Source organism: Notolepis coatsorum (genome assembly GCF_963971535.1).
Source record: "Notolepis coatsorum genome assembly, chromosome: 3".
NCBI lineage: Eukaryota > Metazoa > Chordata > Actinopteri > Aulopiformes > Paralepididae > Notolepis > Notolepis coatsorum.
This window is the reverse complement of record NC_140167.1, coordinates 117,800,344-117,819,212: the sequence shown is the minus strand read 5'-3', so window position 1 is coordinate 117,819,212 and position 18,869 is coordinate 117,800,344. Positions and strand designations below refer to the sequence as shown.

Below are 18,869 nucleotides of genomic sequence, written 5' to 3'. Positions count from 1 at the left end.
GGGAACCCGTTATCTCAACTGTAAAGTTTGCTGATCTAATTACTAGTGTGACATAATCCGGATGATAAACTGTATATCGATTTATTTCTGGAGGATTTGTGTTTTTTTTTCTTTTTCCAAAGCCTGCAGAAGAGGGTTTTGGCACATGTAATCTGTTTTGGGTTTGGCTTTTGAACCTGCTTCCCATACAGAAAATAATTATAACATATAGTTCTGCCTTCAGAAAGTTGTATAAGAAACATATACGGTTGTTTCCATCTTCAGATATCATTACCATACTCATCTCATCTCATCTCATCTCAGTTTTTTTTTACATTATTATATGTTATTATGATTACAGTGGTTGCCAGGCCATACATGGCATATTCTCAAAATTCCTTGTAAGAATCACATGTGGCTATACTGCCATATGTTATACTTTACTACTACTCTACTTTATTTTTTGAATTATTTTTTTTATATATACATTTTTTGTATACATCTTTCCCATATGGGTGATTACATCAAGGTGGTATTTAATACAATAATGGTACACAGTACATACCGCCCTGTCTCTAGTTTTAGTGTGTATAACACAGTCACCTTATGAGCACAGTGAGCACATAACACAAAAATGGAAGAAGATCTATTGGTCCTAAAGATAAGAACAATCAAGGATTGTGAATAATTATAATGTATCTATGTACAAGGTGGACCTTAAAAATATCATTGCTCTATTAATAAATGTATTCTACGCAAATTAGGTTAAAAATAAAAGCATATTTCATTAACACCCCCTGGACCCTACGTTATCACACACGCACGCACACACACACACACACACACACACACACACACACACGCACACACACACACACACACACACATACATATATATATATATACAGTACACACACACACACACACACACACACACACACACACACACACACACACACATACACGCGCACACACACAGATAATTCCTTGGTTAGATATTGCACTATTCTCATCTGACTCACTGCCCTTGGCGAAGTCCCCACATTGAGATGAACGTCCACTGGCCGCTTCTGATTACTATGCTTTAAAGAATCACTCTGTTCATTGTAGCAGCACTCAACTAAAATGGTGGCTGTGGTAATCTTTTCTTCACGGGGAGAAGAAGAGAGTCATCAATATGATTATAACAGGATTGTGATTGGTTTGCTGAGGACATCTTAGGATCTGGCTCCTGTGGGACCGTCAACTTCCTGGATTCTAGGCAAGGAATCTCAGAACAAGAAGAAAGCACCATGTCATCGGCATCACACAAGAACACGCTTGTGGAGCCACGCAGATTTGGCTACTAGCACGGCAGCAGCCGTTCCCCAAACAATGTTGCTTTGTTGATGCCTCTTTGACAATTCCTTCTCCTTCAAACTCCTTGGTTCCAAGATCTTGGTTTCTTTATTTCCCCCTCTCTGTTTATTCATGCTCATTGATGAGGGACTCTGGACTGCACTCGTCGCTGATGGCCTCTGTGTTGGTGAAGGTCCCAGCCAGAGAGGTGCCCAGGGTCTGCTTGACTGGCGCCATCTCAGACAGGATGATGCCATCATGGTTGCCCACCAGGGTGGTCTTGTCCATGATTTCCTCGCTGTGCTTGGACACCACGGCATCGAGGAAGTCATACTTGTGCGAGAGCCTCCCACTCTCAAACAGGTACTTGGCCAAATAGGAGAAGGCCACGTTCGCCAGGAAGGATGCCAGCATGGACACAGTCTTGAAGGGGAACCTCTGTTGAATGAAACGTTCCACTTCCCCGGTGCGATGGTGGACCTTCTCCTGCATCACCCAGCCGGGATAGAAAATTAAGGGGGGGAGTTTGAGGTAGGGCTCCCCTCCCCCGATCCGCAGCAGCAGACCAAAGACGTAGGCGGCCACCGAGCCGTAGGTGTTGGTGCCTTTGACAAAGAGCACGCTGATGAGCTGGGGGAAGATGATGACGTAGACCAGGTCGGAGCTCAGGTACCAAAGGCCGTACACCGTTCCCGTTAGCAAGGCCATGGCTGTGGCCAAGGCCCCGAACACAAAGATGGTGATGCGCATCACCCACACGATCTCACGATCTGATGCCTGGAGGGGAGAAGAGAGGGACAGGAGGGGTAACATTTGGAGGAGGAACATGGGACAGTGGAGTGGAGGTTTGGGAGATAGAATGAGGGGTGGAGGTGGAGGTGGAGAGCAGGTGGAGGTGGAGAGGAGGTGGAGGTGGAGAGGAGAGGAGAGGAGAGGAGAGGAGAGGAGAGGAGAGGAGAGGAGAGGAGAGGAGAGGAGAGGAGAGGAGAGGAGAGGAGAGGAGAGGAGAGGAAGGAGAATTGGGAGGCGCAACAAGAGATACCAATTTAGTTCACAGACTCTGGTTGAACATTAATGAATAGGTTTGTTCTACAGTGATTGAACAAATCCCAGACAAGCACGCACAACTAATATTTCCCATTACTCTGAAAGGTTTTCATTCTTAGAACCAGAAAATCTATCAACATACCACTGATAATATTTATTTATTGGCTGACTGTTCCACCCACTGTCTCTGTGTGCCTGTTCCACCCACTGTCTCTGTGTGCCTGTTCCACCCACTGTCTCTGTGTGCCTGTGCACCCACTGTCTCTGTGTGCCTGTTCCACCCACTGTCTCTGTGTGCCTGTGCACCCACTGTCTCTGTGTGCCTGTTCCACCCACTGTCTCTGTGTGCCTGTGCACTCACCGATTGTCGGAAGGCGAGTTGATATATGTTCCTTGCGAACATGGAACTGGCCGAGAGGATGGAAGAGTCAGTGGACAACATCACAGCAGCGGACACCGCTCCCAAACCAAAGAAGGAGATGTAGGGCGGGCACAGGTGCTGCAGAACGATGGGCAGGATCATGTCTGACTCATCCCTCTCTTTGGGAGGGAGGGCCCCGTAGGAGGTCTGGTTCCAGTCTGGTACAGGACACAGATACAGAAACCAACTGACTTCAGATGGATGCTGTTGGGAATATTGTTACATTTCTGAACACAGTATATTTATACATTATCTTACAATTTCTAACAAACAGAGTGGCGTTTTGACATTCAGGAGTGGAATCTAGAATACAACGTGTACTCATTGGCTGGAACTAGTACTTGGTCCAGGTACTCCCTTCTTAGGATAGAATGAAGCTTAATCATAGAGCAAAGAATAAGCTTAACAATGCAGGAAGAGGACTGCATGATTTTGTGTGCCCACCAACCTCATTTAGCGGAGGCTTTTATCCAAATTGTGTACAAGAAGTCAGCAGGAGGGGTACACCTCTGGTGGCTAAGGGTAAGTGGTATTGTGGTATTGTCTATTATGCTTCTAGATCAAGATAATGGACTCATTTGGCCTCACTGAACATTCTGTCTTCAGATTTGAAGCACCTCATAGACCGGGCGGTAATACCACTAACAGTCACTCATTCATTCAGTAGAAATTCATTCACTCGCAGTTAGCCATACTGGCCAGGCATGACACTATGTTTTCAATCAGATAGCCTGGAAGGCATGATGAACACGTTGTGTACTTGTTTGTTGTTTGACACAACAAAGACGGTATAACTCAGCAAAGATTACAATGTAATAATGAACTGAAAACTCTGAGACATGACCCCTAGTAGCCAATCAAAACATACAGGATGTTAGCCATGATCCGAGTTATAATAAATGCTTCTTTAAATGCTTACCGTATGTTTGAGTCACATTTAATACTAAATTCAGATTGGCAGCCCGAGTCTTACAGATGATCTGCTCCCACGGTGAGAAGATTCTCATCTATTCTCTCTGTGGTTTGGGTCAACGTGGCTTCTAGTGGGACACATCCAGGCCCTCAGTGGATGAGTAAATCAGCTCTCCCCTCTGTCATCCTTCGCTCTACCATATATCAAACCCTCCACGTCCACCCGTCCTCCACTACATCCTCCCTGGCGGCTGCGTGGCAGTCCCATCGCTCATTCCCTTTCTCCTTCTTGCCATACTTCCATTTCTCTCTCTCCTTAATTCCTTCCTTCTTTCCATCCTCCAGACATATCCAATCTCTCTTGTTGTGAAGGATCAGATTAAACCGAATATATATATTTATTTATGGATATATATTTAATAGTATTTGTATATCGTTTGATATCCCTTGTATATTCCTTGTACATATACACGGAATATCCCTTTATTCTACTACAGCCCATAATAGTTCATTCTCTTATTGGACAAAAGGACCAGGCGCCAGGGACCGGCCCCTGGCGTTCAAGTTCAAAGGTACCGACGAGACATGCCCTTACTAGCCCCAGCTCCGCGCAGGAATACGGCTACCGAAAGCAGAGCGGCACTACTTGTCCACTGTGCATATAAATATGGCGCAAGAAATGTAGAATTCCTCTTAGTCCTTTACCCTTCTACCCAACTAAGTAACAAGACGTGAAGCCTCACCCCACGATACCGCGTGCGGTGTAGTATGGCCGGTTTGGCCTTAGAATAGCAGTGAGATCTCGTGCGAATTAATAGCTGAATTGCCAGAGTTTGGCACCGTATTTCTATTAAGTAATAATAGTCTATTATGTATGGTGCATCGTACGGTTAGAGTTCTAAAGTGAGCAGCACCCCCATCGCTTCCTCGCGTTATCTAGAGTCTTAACCAGGTTGGGCAGACCACACGTGGTGCTTTCATCCGAGGAGTTCTAGGCGAGGACGAGTGGACCTGCACATTGGATTGCCTACCCCGACGACTGCTGAGCCCTATACGGCATGGAATATCTATTTGCTTTGGTGCTTTGATTTGTGGAGCGGATAATCGCCAACACCGGTGAGTGTTGGATTTACCCCGAGAGGAGCCAAGGTGAGACGGCGCTCAGACCAGACTGAGGTCGCCTCGCTTCTTCTCCGTTGTGGACCTACAGCTACAGCTACAGCTATCGTCTACAAGAGAGCCCAAGTGTATTAATCTGCGGATCAAGGTTCTACGGGCACTGTGTTCTGTACCTGAACTCTCCCTAGAAATCGTTGACCAGACGGGATACAGCCGACGGCTCTCCTACCCCCCCTACTGGCTTACAACCAGCGGGACCCCTTCAGTATATTATCCAGCTATAATCATTAAGTGACCATCGTTATAATTCCCTAAGAGCCAGGTTGTATACTTGCTTCCTGCGTAACCAGAGATTGGACATTCAGTGTTGATTTGCCTACGAATACTCATTTGCCTTACAAGTGCATTCAAATCATAAATGTAATAAGTAACTATTATATGTACCTTTTGCTATATATTAAATATTTGACTATTACCTTTGTGTGGACCTGATTTCATATGTGGGAAAGTGTTCATCATACTTAGATATCGTGTACTGTATGGCCAGTAATTAAAGTACATAAAGCGGTAGTGGTTTAATGATACCATACTTATCAATACAGTCAGGGAATTGTACCCCTCAGTTACATCTCTCTCTCTCTTTATGTTGTCTCTTCTTTCGCTCCTCTGGAACTAAATAAACAGCTGTTGATTAGCTCTGACTTTAGATGAAACATCGTCAGATCAACCGAATTAATGAGTCCTTCTTCCCTCAGATGTAATATTCACTGAGTCGGCACGGTTTGATGGCTCCCTCGCTCCCTCCCTCCTCTGCCCGGCATGACAGGAGCCGCCTGCCGTTGTTTACCCCCAAGATATGCATCTGCGTGTGGATTTAGTACACGTCCGAAGTCAGCAACGTGCACGGGATGACAGTGTAGACGAGCTGATGATGGAGTGTGTTTTCCTTTGATAGCGGTTCCCCTGTTTGAACAGAGGATAAGCTCCCTAGATGTTTAAATTGTCCTGTGATGTTTCATTAACCCCCTAATTGTCTATCGGGTTGAGTAAGTGGGTGTGTGTTTGTGTGTGTGTGTGTGTGTGTGTGTGTGTGTGTGTGTGTGTGTGTGTGTGTGTGTGTGTGTGTGTGTGTGTGTGTGTGTGTGTGTGTGTGTGTGTGTGTGTGTGTGTGTGTGTGTGTGTGTGTGTGTGTGTGTGTGTGTGTGTGTGTGTGAGAGAGAGAGACAAACAGAGATGGAGAGAGAGAGAGATGGAGAGAGAGAGAGAGAGAGAGAGAGAGAGGAGAGAGAGAGAGAGAGAGAGAGAGAGAGAGAGAGAGAGAGAGAGAGAGAGAGAGAGAGAGAGAGTGTGTTTGGTGTTTGTATGTGTGCTCCTTTGCATCTGTATATATACGTGTAATGTATGTGTGTCTGTGCGTGGAGGAAAGATGTGAGCATGCTTCATCTCAGTGCCAGCAATTTTTTTATTCATCATAACTACCATCTTCAACGCAGTCAGACGCCGCGATGGTTTGTGTCTGTGTGTGCACGTGTGTTTGTTATCGCTGCTGTCGGGACAAAACCTCATAACTCCAAAAACCCAACTTTTCAGCAGATGAAAAAAACGAACACAGATTTGAGGGTGAATAGAGTTAGGAGGTTTAGACAGATGATCGGTTTAATGCTTTCCCATTGTTTAAACTTTGTAAAACCCACACACACATATGGAGGATGATCTACGGAGTTGGTTTATATAATAAAAAAAATTAAAAAAAATGGAGTTATGAGGTTTTGTCCCGACAGCAGCGTTATGTACACGTGTATGTTTACCGGTGGAGGCCCCTATAGCCCCTATGAGGACGGAGGGGATGGCCATGACCAGGCAGCCAAAGGCGGCGAGGAAGAAGAGCACCTGGGCATAGGTAGCTGAAGAGGCAGAAAGAACCCGTTGAAAATACACCTGCCACGGGATCCCCCCCAACATCTAGAAACAGAAACACCATAGTAAATACAGACACACAGCGCAGCTCCAATCTGTGATCCAGACATAAACCGCAATCGGTCACACCACCAAAATAAACAAGAAATAGGAATAGAGACATGTTTTAATTCTCTAGTTGACTGATTGATACATGGACTAACACTAAACAACGGGTAAATATGAGTTCTTAAAGGTATTTGCTGTGTTTGCCATGGCTTTAAAGGTGCTATAGATAAAAAATTTAAGTAGAGTAATCATTATTTTTTTTTTTTTTAAAGCCACATACAGTAGCTTTTAGAAAGGTGTGGAATAAATGTATTGCTTTCCCCCCAAAGAATATTATTGAGTAATGAATTCATCATTGTAAACATTATGCTGTAGGCATGTATTTCCATCCATCCCTACTTCCCATTTCCCCTTGTGGAAAGCACCTGATTGGATACAAGTAGCGGTATACAGCAGTGATATGAAGCAGGCAAAAAGTAGCGGTACATACAGCCAGGAACCAGATAATTGAAGACATGATCTGCCTCATTTCAAGATATTGTTGCTTGGTTTCAATAAAAAAAAATTAAACAAGTTAAGTGAAATGATACATACCATCAATAGATTTTTTTTTCATTTGTTATAAGAAAATAATATTTTCAGACTCAATAGAAGCATGAATTACTTGTTAAGACAGTGATACTTTTTTTTGGCCTATCTGATTCTTCATAAACTGGTGGTGAAGTAATTTCAGTCCAGCCCGAAGTTAGTTCCATGCCCTGTACAAACTGTCAAACTGTCCATATGTTTCCAGGAAATTATTAAATATTGTATGAAAAGGCATGATTTACCAGCAGACAGAAGTTGTCCACCCAGAGCCAGGTGTCGGCAGGCTCGATCTTCCCCAGCCAGGGAGACTGGTAGATCGCCTCTTTGGCTGATACACCGATGTCTGACACGGCAGGGTTGGACAGGGCAAAAGGCACGCTTATCCACTGAGAGAGAGAGAGAGAGAGAGAGAGAGAGAGAGAGAGAGAGAGAGAGAGAGAGAGAGAGAGAGAGAGAGAGAGAGAGAGAGAGAGAGAGAGAGAGAGAGAGAGAGAGAGAGAGAGAGAGAGTTGATAATCAGGCCAACTGGAGCGTAATGTTTCTGTTTCAAATCTCGGTGTGGTCTACTTAACTGTCTACTGCTTCAAAATAATTTAACGGTGAAACCACTACATTATAAACAGTCAATCTGAAAAAATATCCCATTCTGAGATACAACTGAACTCACTCACTCACTCACTCACTCACTCACTCACTCACTCACTCACTCACTCACTCACTCACTCCTTCCTCCATATTACACACAGTGTAACTGCATAATATCCCTCTGACAAACACATATTACATATTACATGTACACATTCCACCTGAGGGGTCAGTGCAGGGTCAGTAGTTTGCCCTGGAGCAGGTAGAGTTCAGTGTCTTGCTCAAGGACACTTGGCAACTCATTGACCGTCGGGGATTAGACGGGTCCTGTTGTAGCTATGCCACGCTTTAAAGATAGGAGTGCGTCACCTTGTTTGTAGAGCTATATCTATATTCTATATTATAGCTATGGGGACAATACTATGGTCATTTGACAGTGACTTTCTTCCGTCCAAGATGCAAGAAAGAGATAATTTTTCCATGCATACATTTGTGCGTTATCCCGTGGTGAATATAAGTATAATTTCAGAGTGGTCTGGGGTAATTCCTGAAAGGCTGAGTTATAGCCTTATACGTGAATTCTACTATAAACGTTGGCGTTTCTGCCTGGACACGCTACTATTCCCAAATCAAATGTATATAATAGGTATTATGTTTCATCATGAATGCATGAAGGGGGGGGGGGGGGGGTAGTTTCTGATTCTTTGATTGCCAGTAACGGCATTCGTATTGAACACAAAAACGCTGATCAGCTGGATCGGTATAAAAACATTGCACTATCAAGCTAGAATTGACGTCAAATAATCCTTACCTGTGATCGGGAGTATTCCAAAAATAATATTCCAATTGTTTGATCGCCATCTGGTCCATCTGATGTCCATATGGTCCACGACATAACCCACCACAACATATGGATCGGGAGCATTTGACACGCTTCAATGCAATCGGGAGAACCGCTCGCCTCGCCCGACTCAGAAAACTGCACCCGGAGACATTTGAGTGTAACACAGGGTCTGGAACAGAGTTTACTGCACTCTCGATACTGCCACCTGGGAGGATCTGGCCGGTACTGCACCCTCTGGGTCGCAGTATGCCTTCTAACGGCAACATACGGGTCCCTGACATTGAATAGAATATTAAAATAAAAATAAAGGAAAAACTACCAAATAACGTATATATACGTGGTTGGCGTTCAAAGGATGGCGCCCAATAACGTATATATAAACGTTGTTGGCGGGGAATGAGTTAATAGGGCCCCCAACCAATCGGATTATTATTTTCTTTTTTGAAAGATAGATAAAAAAAACAATATCTCAGTATTACTGCTGAATTAGTAGTGGAATTATTATTATTATTTTTTTTTTATTATGTTTTTGGTAGATTTTTATTAGTTTATTGGACAAGTCTGGCAGAGAGGAAGGATGGGAGGAGAGAGATATGGGGGAAGACATGCGGCAAAGGTCGCCGGGTCCGGGAGTCGAACCTGGGATGGCCGCGTTGCACTACAGTGCGTTACGTGGTGCGCCACCCTGGCGCCCAGTAGTGGAATTATTTGACCATGGCCCTGGTTATTTAATTGGTTAAAGGGTAGGTCAGTGAGCCAATCAGAGGGCCCCTTGAAACATGCAAAATGTCTAAACGACTGGACCCTCTGGTGCGGAGATCTGATATGAGGTTAAATGATTTTGTATAGAGCCCCCAAAGATCTAGGGCCAGCTCTGCCTTACGTCGAGGCCATGGAGAGACTCACCAGGCCCAGGAAGATACAGAACAACTGGACCACGTCTGTGTAGGCCACGGAGTAGAGGCCTCCAACCAGAGTGTAGAAGATGGCTATGAGAGCTGAGATCACCACCGACATGTTGATGTCAATGTCCACGATCACACTCAGAGTAGCCCCTGGACAAAGGAACAGACACATATCAGGGCTGGGCGAAGGCCAACTTTCAATCAACCTGCTTATTGTTCTGTTCTATTGTGAAATTGGCGCAATGAATGTCAATACAATATGAATTTAATTATGTTTCCAGTTGGTCTTTAGTCTGAAGTGAGTGAACGATAGGTTATGTATATAACCTAGTTATATGAGTACTGGCTGAGCGTCTCGCTCTTCGCCATATTGAGATATACCTCATCTCTAGTACCTACTGTACTTCATTAACGAAAACAAAGCACCCATGCACTTGACCAGGCCCCGCCCCAGTGTACTCCTATAAGGCACCAGGCATGGTCACACTCGCCCTTCCTCTGGAAAAGTTTTCCATCAAGAAAAACCCCCTCAAGGGACCTCAGGGCGCGCTAAGAGCGAGACGCTTAGCCAGTACTCATATAACTAGGTTATATACATAACATATCGTTATATACTCGTACTGGCCAATCGCGTCTTGCTCTTCGCCATATTGAGATATGGGGCAGAGCAGACGCGTGGCCCGACAAGTGTACCCCCTGAGGACCCGCAAGCCCTACCACCAGGGGGGAGGGGAGTCCCGTCACCCCCCCTTCCTAGTGAAGAGGGGGCAGCAGTCAACTCCACCCAAGTGCGAAAAAGAGGGAACTAGAGACCCCTAAAAGCGCACAGCACAGGCGGGACCACGTGTGACACAGCACCTCGTGGCACACACCCACACACCCCTGCTAACCCACCGAAGGGCAGGACACAGGGGAGGTCCCAGACCTCAGAACCGGCTGGGAAACAGAACTCCCAGTCATGTCCATGAGGTAAAACCTAACGAAGGGACCCGGGGAGAACCAGGAGGCCGCAGCACAGATGTCCTCCACCGAGGCCCCCCCTAACAAGGCAGCAGAGGCCGCCACCCCACGAGTGGAGTGCGCCCTGACACCCCCAAGGGGGGCCAGCCCAGCCAACGTGTAGCAAAGGGCAATGCCCTCGCACAACCAATGTGACAGGCGCTGTTTCGACAGTGCCATACCAGCGCGAGAGCCACCGTAACAAACAAAGAGCTGATCGGTAGCCCTGAGGTCCTGAGTCCGGCTGAGGTAAACCCCCAAAGCCCGGACTGGACACGACAGGTGAAGGCGCGCCTCTAACTCACCAGCGTGAGGAGGCGGATGAAACGCCTGAACCACAATATCCCTGGAGCGAAAAGAACTCCGGATATTTTTTGGCACGAAGACTGGATTAGGCCTCAGAGTCTCACCGCTATTGACACAAATAGACAAGCACTCAGGCCGCACCGAGAGAACACAAAGCTCACCCACGCGCTTAGCAGAGGTGATGGCCAGCAAAAACGCAGTCTTGAAAGACAGCTGTTCCAAAGACGCCTGCTCAAGAGGCTCAAACGGGGCCTCGGACAACCGGCCAAGGACCAGTTGGAGGTCCCAACTCGGAGACAGAAAACGTTTCACCGGCTTAAGGCGCCGAGCGCCAAGCAGGAAACGCTTCACAAGAGGGTGGCTGAACAACTTAATGCCCTCAAACCCCTCATGACAAGAGGATATAGCCGCGGCATATACCCTCACCGTCGAAGCCGACAGTCTATCCAAAATAGACTGAAGGAAGGAAAGGACAGCGTCCAGGGGGCAGGACACCGGTTCCCAGCCCCCCACCTTACACCACTCTTGGAAAATACGCCACCTACCCGCGTAAACCGCGATAGTGGAGGGAGCATGCGCGTTCGGATGGTGTCGACCACAGAAGGGTCTATCCTCTCCAGACTCACCCTCTCACCAGCCAAACCATCAGAGGCTGGCCCAGCACAGGGAACTGACACAGAGACCTGTGCGCCTGAGAGAGGGCCCGCGATGACCAAGGAACAGGCCACTGCGGGGCTACCAAGAGCTGGATCAGGACCAGGAACTACACAGCTGCGCCCCGGTCCGGCACGATCAGGATCAAGGTCCTGTGCTCCCGATGTACCCGCTCCAACAACTGACTTATCATATGTATGGGGGAAAAAGCATACAGAATCCCGGGCGGCCATGGATACATCGAGAAGGCATCCACCCCCAACTGAGGATTGTCCTCCCGTCTGACCGAGAACCACAAGGGGCACTGGTGAGACTGTCTGCTCGCAAACAGATCCACCGAAGCTTCCCCGAAGCGGTCCCAGACCTGTCTGACTATGTCGTATGGACGTAGACCCCACTCGTCGTGACGAAGACCGCCCCGCGACATCACATCTGCGCCCACATTCTCCCTGCCAGGGATGTGGAGAGCCCTCAGGCTGCGCAGATTGCGAGACGCCCATAGCCAGAGCTCGAACGCCGCCCGGTACAGATGGATGGAGCGTACTCCACCCTGTCTGTTGATATACGCCGCTGCCGTCATGCTGTCCGTCCTGACCAACACGTGCTCGCCCCTCACCAAGGGGCCAAGCCGTTTGAGGACCAGGAGGACCGCCTTCAATTCCAACACATTGATGTGCATAGCAGACCGGGCAGCATGAACCGTCCAGCTGCCCCCCACTGCGTTGGTCCGACACGCCCCCCCCCCCCCCCCCCCCATCCCGTGAGGGAGGCGTCGGTGAAGACCGTGACCGCCTGTCCCCCATGGGGACCCCGCTGGTGAGGGTACCAGGCCTCCTCCAGTAGGCGAGATCCCCCCGTATCGACAAGGGAACCTTCAAACGTTTCCACCAAGCCCAAGTACTCCACCTGTTGACTGGGAAGAGGCGTACTCTTCTTCCAGTTCACAGCAAAACCCAGCTTGGCAAGGAATATGGCGGTATAAACATCATCAGTCCATACTGCCACCTGCCGGGCCGACTTGCTCTCAAGCGTCGGCTTCCGGGTGGGACTCCGTTCAACCCCGCCAGGGCAAAGGATCGATGCTACCTGGCTCTCAAGCCAAGGCACATCTGCCTTGCACCCTGTTGTCAGCCCATTTACCCGTAAAAATGGTAAATAAGGCCCCGTCCACACGAACGCTGGGTTTAATGTAACCGTGATTGTATGTGCGCAGTTGCACTGTTCGGCCACACACAACCGGGGATTTGCTACGCTGCAACCGCGGTCTTTAAAACCGGTGGCCAGGGTGGAGTTGTGCGGTTTTGCAGTTGCGTGTGGGCATAGCAACCGAGGTTATCCGAGGTTATTCCCAGTGTTTACGGCTGACGCAATTATTGTCCATGTTTACGGCAGACTGTCGCAAACAATAGCAAGTTAGAGAGGAGCAGAGCCAGCTACATCTGAGGGAACACCGTTTTGAAAAAGACAGCTACTGAAATGGAAGTGGTGGTGTCGGCTGTTCATGGATGTTATGCTCTGTTGATGACCGCGTTGCGCGAACAGAGGCGCATGGTCGAGAGTCGAAGAAGGATACTGCTCCTCTACACGAAGACAGCGGCGATGCGCTCGCCAGCGGAGGTTCTGGACGAGACCAGGTCGGACCTCTAGCTGGTGGGATAATTTCGAGAATGAGGTAGTGTTGGAAGAAGAATGGCGAGAGAACTTTAGGATGTCCCGACCAGCACTACTGTCGCTGAGTGAAATGCTTCGCCCGCACATTCAAGGACAAACAACAGTCATGCGTTCGCCGGTCGGTGTCGTAAAGAAAGTAGCCTGCACTCTCTACTATCTAGCAGATGAGGGAAGACTGCGAAAGACAGCTAATGCATTTGGCTTGTCGAGACAGGTGGTCTCAAAAATAATCCGGCAGGTATCTCGGGCAATAACAATACACGTGGGCCCCCAATATATTCGTTTGCCTCGCACGGTTTCCGAAGTCCAAGAACTGACCACAGCCTTCGAAAGAGCCCATGTCATGCCACAATGCATCGGTGCGGTCGATTGTACACACATTGACATACGACAGCCGCTTTCCAACTCCATGGATTACGTGAACAGGTGAGACAACCTTTCACTTTATATTGTATGACAGCTTTGTGTACAATACCATTGGATTAATTGATAAATCTGGTGTGTGCTGTGTGTGCCCATTAGGTGTGCTTGATTAATCAACTTATTAATCCAATAGTATAGGACAGGAAGCAAAGATAGTGAGTAACATGTGTAACGAAACAGGTGTTTCCCTTCTTTCTCCCCCCATCCCTCTGCAAATTTTTTAAACTGTACATTTGAGTAAAAATAGGTGCCTTAACAGTTATATTATGTTTTATTGCATGTATTTTTTTTTTTTACCATGCATATCTTGTCATCTTATTTTTTCAATGCCTATTGTATTATATATTATTGTATTTTGCAATAATAGGATTGCTGTTGTAGAATTCTGACATTGTTTTCCTTTGTGTGTGTGTGTGTGTGCCTTTTTGATTTTGAACAGGAAGAAACGATATTCTCTCAATGTCCAGGCTGCCTGTGACTACAAGTACTCCTTCATTGATGTGGACGTGAAGTGGCCAGGTTGCTTACATGACGCTCGTATCTGGGCCAATTCAACGCTGGCGTCGCATCTAAAGAACGGGGTTATCCCTTCCTGTCCCAAAAAAATCCTGGACCACGAGGAGCCTGTCCCAGTCTTTCTCCTTGGAGACCCAGCTTATCCTTTGTCTCCCTACTTGATGAAGGAGTATGCAAGTGGAGGCAGCACTCTCACGGAGAAGTACTTTGGACTGACCTTGTGTCAGGCGAGAATGGTAATTGATGGATTGATTACTACATTATTGATGTCTAAAACTATACATTTTGACAAATATAGCCACAATATAGGTGCTGCTTACAGGTTGATAAAAGCAGTACATTTTAGTAGCTCTAGAGATGGCCAATAATGTTATACTAGTTGCAACTATGCAAGTGACAAACATCTGACTGCCTTTTTACTTACAGGTGATCGAATGTGCTTTTGGAAGATTGAAAGCACGCTTTGGTGCACTGAGAAGACCGATGGACATCAATTTAGATGATCTCCCTTTCGTTATTTATGCCTGCTTTGTCCTCCATAACTACTGTGAGGCCCAACGTGAGACGTTGGACGAGCACATAGTCAGAGAGGCAGCTCAGCAAGACCGGGACAACCAGCCTGCCGCTGACCGCAACTTCAGAGCAGACTGCGTCTCAGCAGAAGGAAAGAGGGTCAGGAGGGTCCTTACTGAATTCATGGATCCGTGAAAGAGGCTGCGAGTTCTCCTGTTCTCCTTGCAAAAGGGGAGCCGCAAGACAGTTGTGCTGACCTTCCAAGGTCTACAAAAGTTGTATTGTGTAACATGACAAATAAATATCTTGAATCTTGAACCTAGTCACCTAATCATATTGAATTGAAATTTTAGAATGTAGGTATTACTGCTGTCTAATATTAAGGCACCTATTTTTACTCATGTACAAACGAGTAAAGAAATGCAATATGTATATTGCCACACAATACTGTCTGGCTTTGCAGACATCTACACCACAAAACAATGCATGCCCACGGCCACACCCACGTGCCTGCCCCCACTACTACAAGCACCCACATCCAATTTACATTACACAAATTATCATACTAAAGGATACATGCATCCACTATGTACCCATACCTGAATATTCAAATCTTGTGTCTGCCAGAATCACACTGCCTACTTGAAAAGTGGCCATTGAACTTGACTGCTCATTATAGTACAATCTACTTTTAGAATGTAGGCATTACTGCTGTCTAATATTAAGGCACCTATTTTTACTCATGTACAAACGAGTAAAGAAATGCAATATGTATATTGCCACACAATACTGTCTGGCTTTGCAGACATCTACACCACAAAACAATGCATGCCCACGGCCACACCCACGTGCCTGCCCCCACTACTACAAGCACCCACATCCAATTTACATTACACAAATTATCATACTAAAGGATACATGCATCCACTATGTACCCTATACCTGAATATTCAAATCTTGTGTCTGCCAGAATCACACTGCCTACTTGAAAAGTGGCCATTGAACTTGACTGCTCATTATAGTACAATCTACTTTTAGAATGTAGGCATTACTGCTGTCTAATATTAAGGCACCTATTTTTACTCATGTACAAACGAGTAAAGAAATGCAATATGTATATTGCCACACAATACAGTCTGACTTTTTCAGGCCAGATACCTGGGCTTTGTATATCGGCCAGTACAGTATAGATTTGGACCGTCATTTGACAAATTATTGAGATATAAATTTTTCTCCATTAGAGTGTGCAGAAAATAGTAATAAGTCGGTGCAAATCTTTCCAATGTGAGGTATCAAGAGGTTTATTTGTTAAAATAAAAATAGATAAGACATGATATAAAAAGACATGCTAGGTTCCTATTATTGCAAAATACAATAATATATAATACAATAGGCATTGAAAAAATAATAGATGACACAAGATATGCATGGTAAAAAAAAAGACATGCAATATAATATAACTGTTAAGGCACCTATTTTCACTCAAATGTACAGTTTAAAAATGTGCAGAGGGGTGGGGGAGAAAGAAGGGAAACACCTGTTGCGTTACACATGTTACTCACTATCTGTACCATTTCCCAACGGGGTATCTATTCCCGAGTTGTTGAAGGTACTGTTGTGTGGGTATGTACCAGGTATTGCTGTAGTTAGGGTATGTAGGAAGGTACCAGGTGTTGCAGAAAAGTTGTGAGAATATGTGCCCTGTCCACGTGTTGCTGAGGAGTTGTGTGGGGATGTGCCATAGCGGCTTCCATAATGTGTGTGACCACTATGATGTTGTGGATTGTGATGTTCATGTTGTGGGGCCATGTTGAAGAGTTGAGGTGCATGTTGCATATTGGATTGTCTCATAAACGCAAGTCCTTCTACAATGGACCTGGTCAGTGTCGCTAGGGTATCTGCCATACTCCTCATATTTTCGTTTGACTGCAACTCAGACGCCTCGAGCAGGTCAATGATCCTTTTCTTGGCCTTGACGTCTTCCTCGATCGCAAGCTGGAGCTGTCGAATCAGAATTGTATTTAAATTTAAGTTAAGACCACCGTGCACATTTCACATCTGTTACACAGAACATTTCTGCTTTATCACCAATGATGATTACCTGTGCGTCAGCAGAAAGCTTTCTTTTCAGGCGATCCTGTCTGTGTCCTTGGAGTCTTGCCTTTGGGGATAAAAAGATAGAAAGAAATTAGGCTAATTGTAAACCACATAAATCAGGTCATTGGCATTTGGTAATTTCATTTAGTCTTGTTTACATCAGGGTCCCCCATTTCAATTCATCATAACATATATGACATACGGATAGACAGTACTGTTACATCTAGACATTTATGACATACCAGATCTACAGATATACAGTACTGTTTGAGTACAAAAAACAAAAGAGTTTACAAAGAGAGTATACATTTGAGGGGGAAGAAACTGTACATTGGAGCAAGCATATAGTAATAGCTACCTGTAATAGATCCCTTCTTTGTCTCACCACAACTTGGTTGAGCCCTGGTTCTGGCGAATCTGATGCTTCTTCAATCTCCTGATCAGAAGCCTCTGTAGTACTATCTTCTGGTACAATGAAATCAGCAGTTTCGATTCCCGATGGAAGGGCAGTGGTCGCAGGCGACCCACCCCACACTTGCTCACAAAGTTCAAAATACAAGAAGACCACTCTTCCAAAGCCACTCCTGGTACCTTTGTCAACTGCTCCTCGATATTTCAACTTTATTTGTTTGAGCTTGTTAATTAGTACTGCCTTGGTGATGTCCTCCTTCTTGTGTGGAAAGTCGGAGTCCGTTTCACAGCGATACTGCTCGAGGAATAACGCTAAAATGTCTGCATACTTGCTTTGTACGGACTCCCAGTCGACAGATTCTGTTATTTTATTCACCTTGTACTCGTTCGTGATACTCAGGAGTAGTTCGACCTCACTGTCGGTCCACAGGAAAGATTTTTGTGCTGCTGCCATGTTCGTTGATAGCTGTAGAATGTTTGTTTTGGCTGTGAGCAGGAGGGATGTTTTGTATACGGCGCTTCAGTTCAGTTCCGGTAACGCTAAGCCCTTCTGATTGGTTGAGATGGCCTTCATGTCTGAACAACATCGCCGCCTACTGCTTTGGCATTGTATTACATTGTACTAAATGTATCGGTTGCTGGGTTCCAGCTCTGCCCGTGAGTACGCAGTTATACACGGTTGTCCACCTGTGTTCACCGTGTGGACGGAGTTTTATTTTTTCAAACTTCGGTCATATTAAATCCAAACTCTCGTGTGGACAGGGCATAAGTCTCAGCAAAACCCCCCACATTAGCTACCGACTGACCTTCATCAATGAACCGGTTAAGAGGAGGGAAAAGCGGTGACATCTCACAGCGGGGAACATTAGAACAGTGACCCAGCATTACAGCATTAGCATTAGCAGCACGCTCCAGGATAGGCGGGAAAACGTCCAACTCAGAGTCACGTTTACCCAGATATCCTGCCCCTTGCGCCAATACACAACTCAGTTGTCTCACAGGACAACAAGCAGTATTACTAACGCCAACATTAATGCCTGATGGCACAGAGCCTACCTGAGCGCAAGTTAGCCCGATAGCTAAACATCGCGCGACGTCCCTCGATCTGCTGTCAAAAGACGAGGAAACCCCAGGACAGACCCGACGTGCCGTTGGAACATGCCGAGAAGATTCCAGGGGCTGGCAAATCTCCGGCGAAAACCCAACATTGTTCAATTTCTCTCTGCATTTCATAACAGCTAGTTACATGGGATGCAATGCACGTCCATGATGGAAAACGAAAAAAGAGGAAGGGCGAGTGTGACCATGCCTGGTGCCTTATAGGGGTACACTGGGGCAGGGCCTGGTCAAGTGCATGGGTGCTTTGTTTTCGTTAATGAAGTACAGTAGGTACTGGAGATGAGGTATATCTCAATATGGCGAAGAGCGAGACGCGATTGGGCAGTATGAGTATATAACTGCAAGGGGAATGAGGAAAACCCAGATATTCACTGCTTGGCTCACATTCACAAGGGTTACACATGGGTTATTTTGAGATATATTTCATGATGATCTGAAGGATGAACTTTGATTGACC

At 46.2% G+C, this 18,869-nt stretch overlaps 1 protein-coding gene across 1 annotated transcript in view; it reads right to left on the bottom strand.

Annotated features, from left to right (window-relative positions):
* Positions 1–1,443: 1,443 nt before the first annotated feature.
* LOC311224511 (high affinity choline transporter 1-like) overlaps positions 1,444–18,869 on the bottom strand; it is a gene marked incomplete at its 3' end in the record, with an annotated part of 17,589 nt that continues 163 nt past the window's right edge. Inside the window, exons 2-6 of the mRNA XM_084309532.1 lie at positions 9,705–9,853; positions 7,612–7,755; positions 6,625–6,778; positions 2,726–2,943; positions 1,444–2,094 (exon numbers count right to left, since the gene is read on the bottom strand). Of these exons, the coding sequence (XP_084165658.1) occupies positions 1,444–2,094; positions 2,726–2,943; positions 6,625–6,778; positions 7,612–7,755; positions 9,705–9,853 (1,316 nt within the window). The remainder of the gene's footprint in view (positions 2,095–2,725; positions 2,944–6,624; positions 6,779–7,611; positions 7,756–9,704; positions 9,854–18,869) is intronic.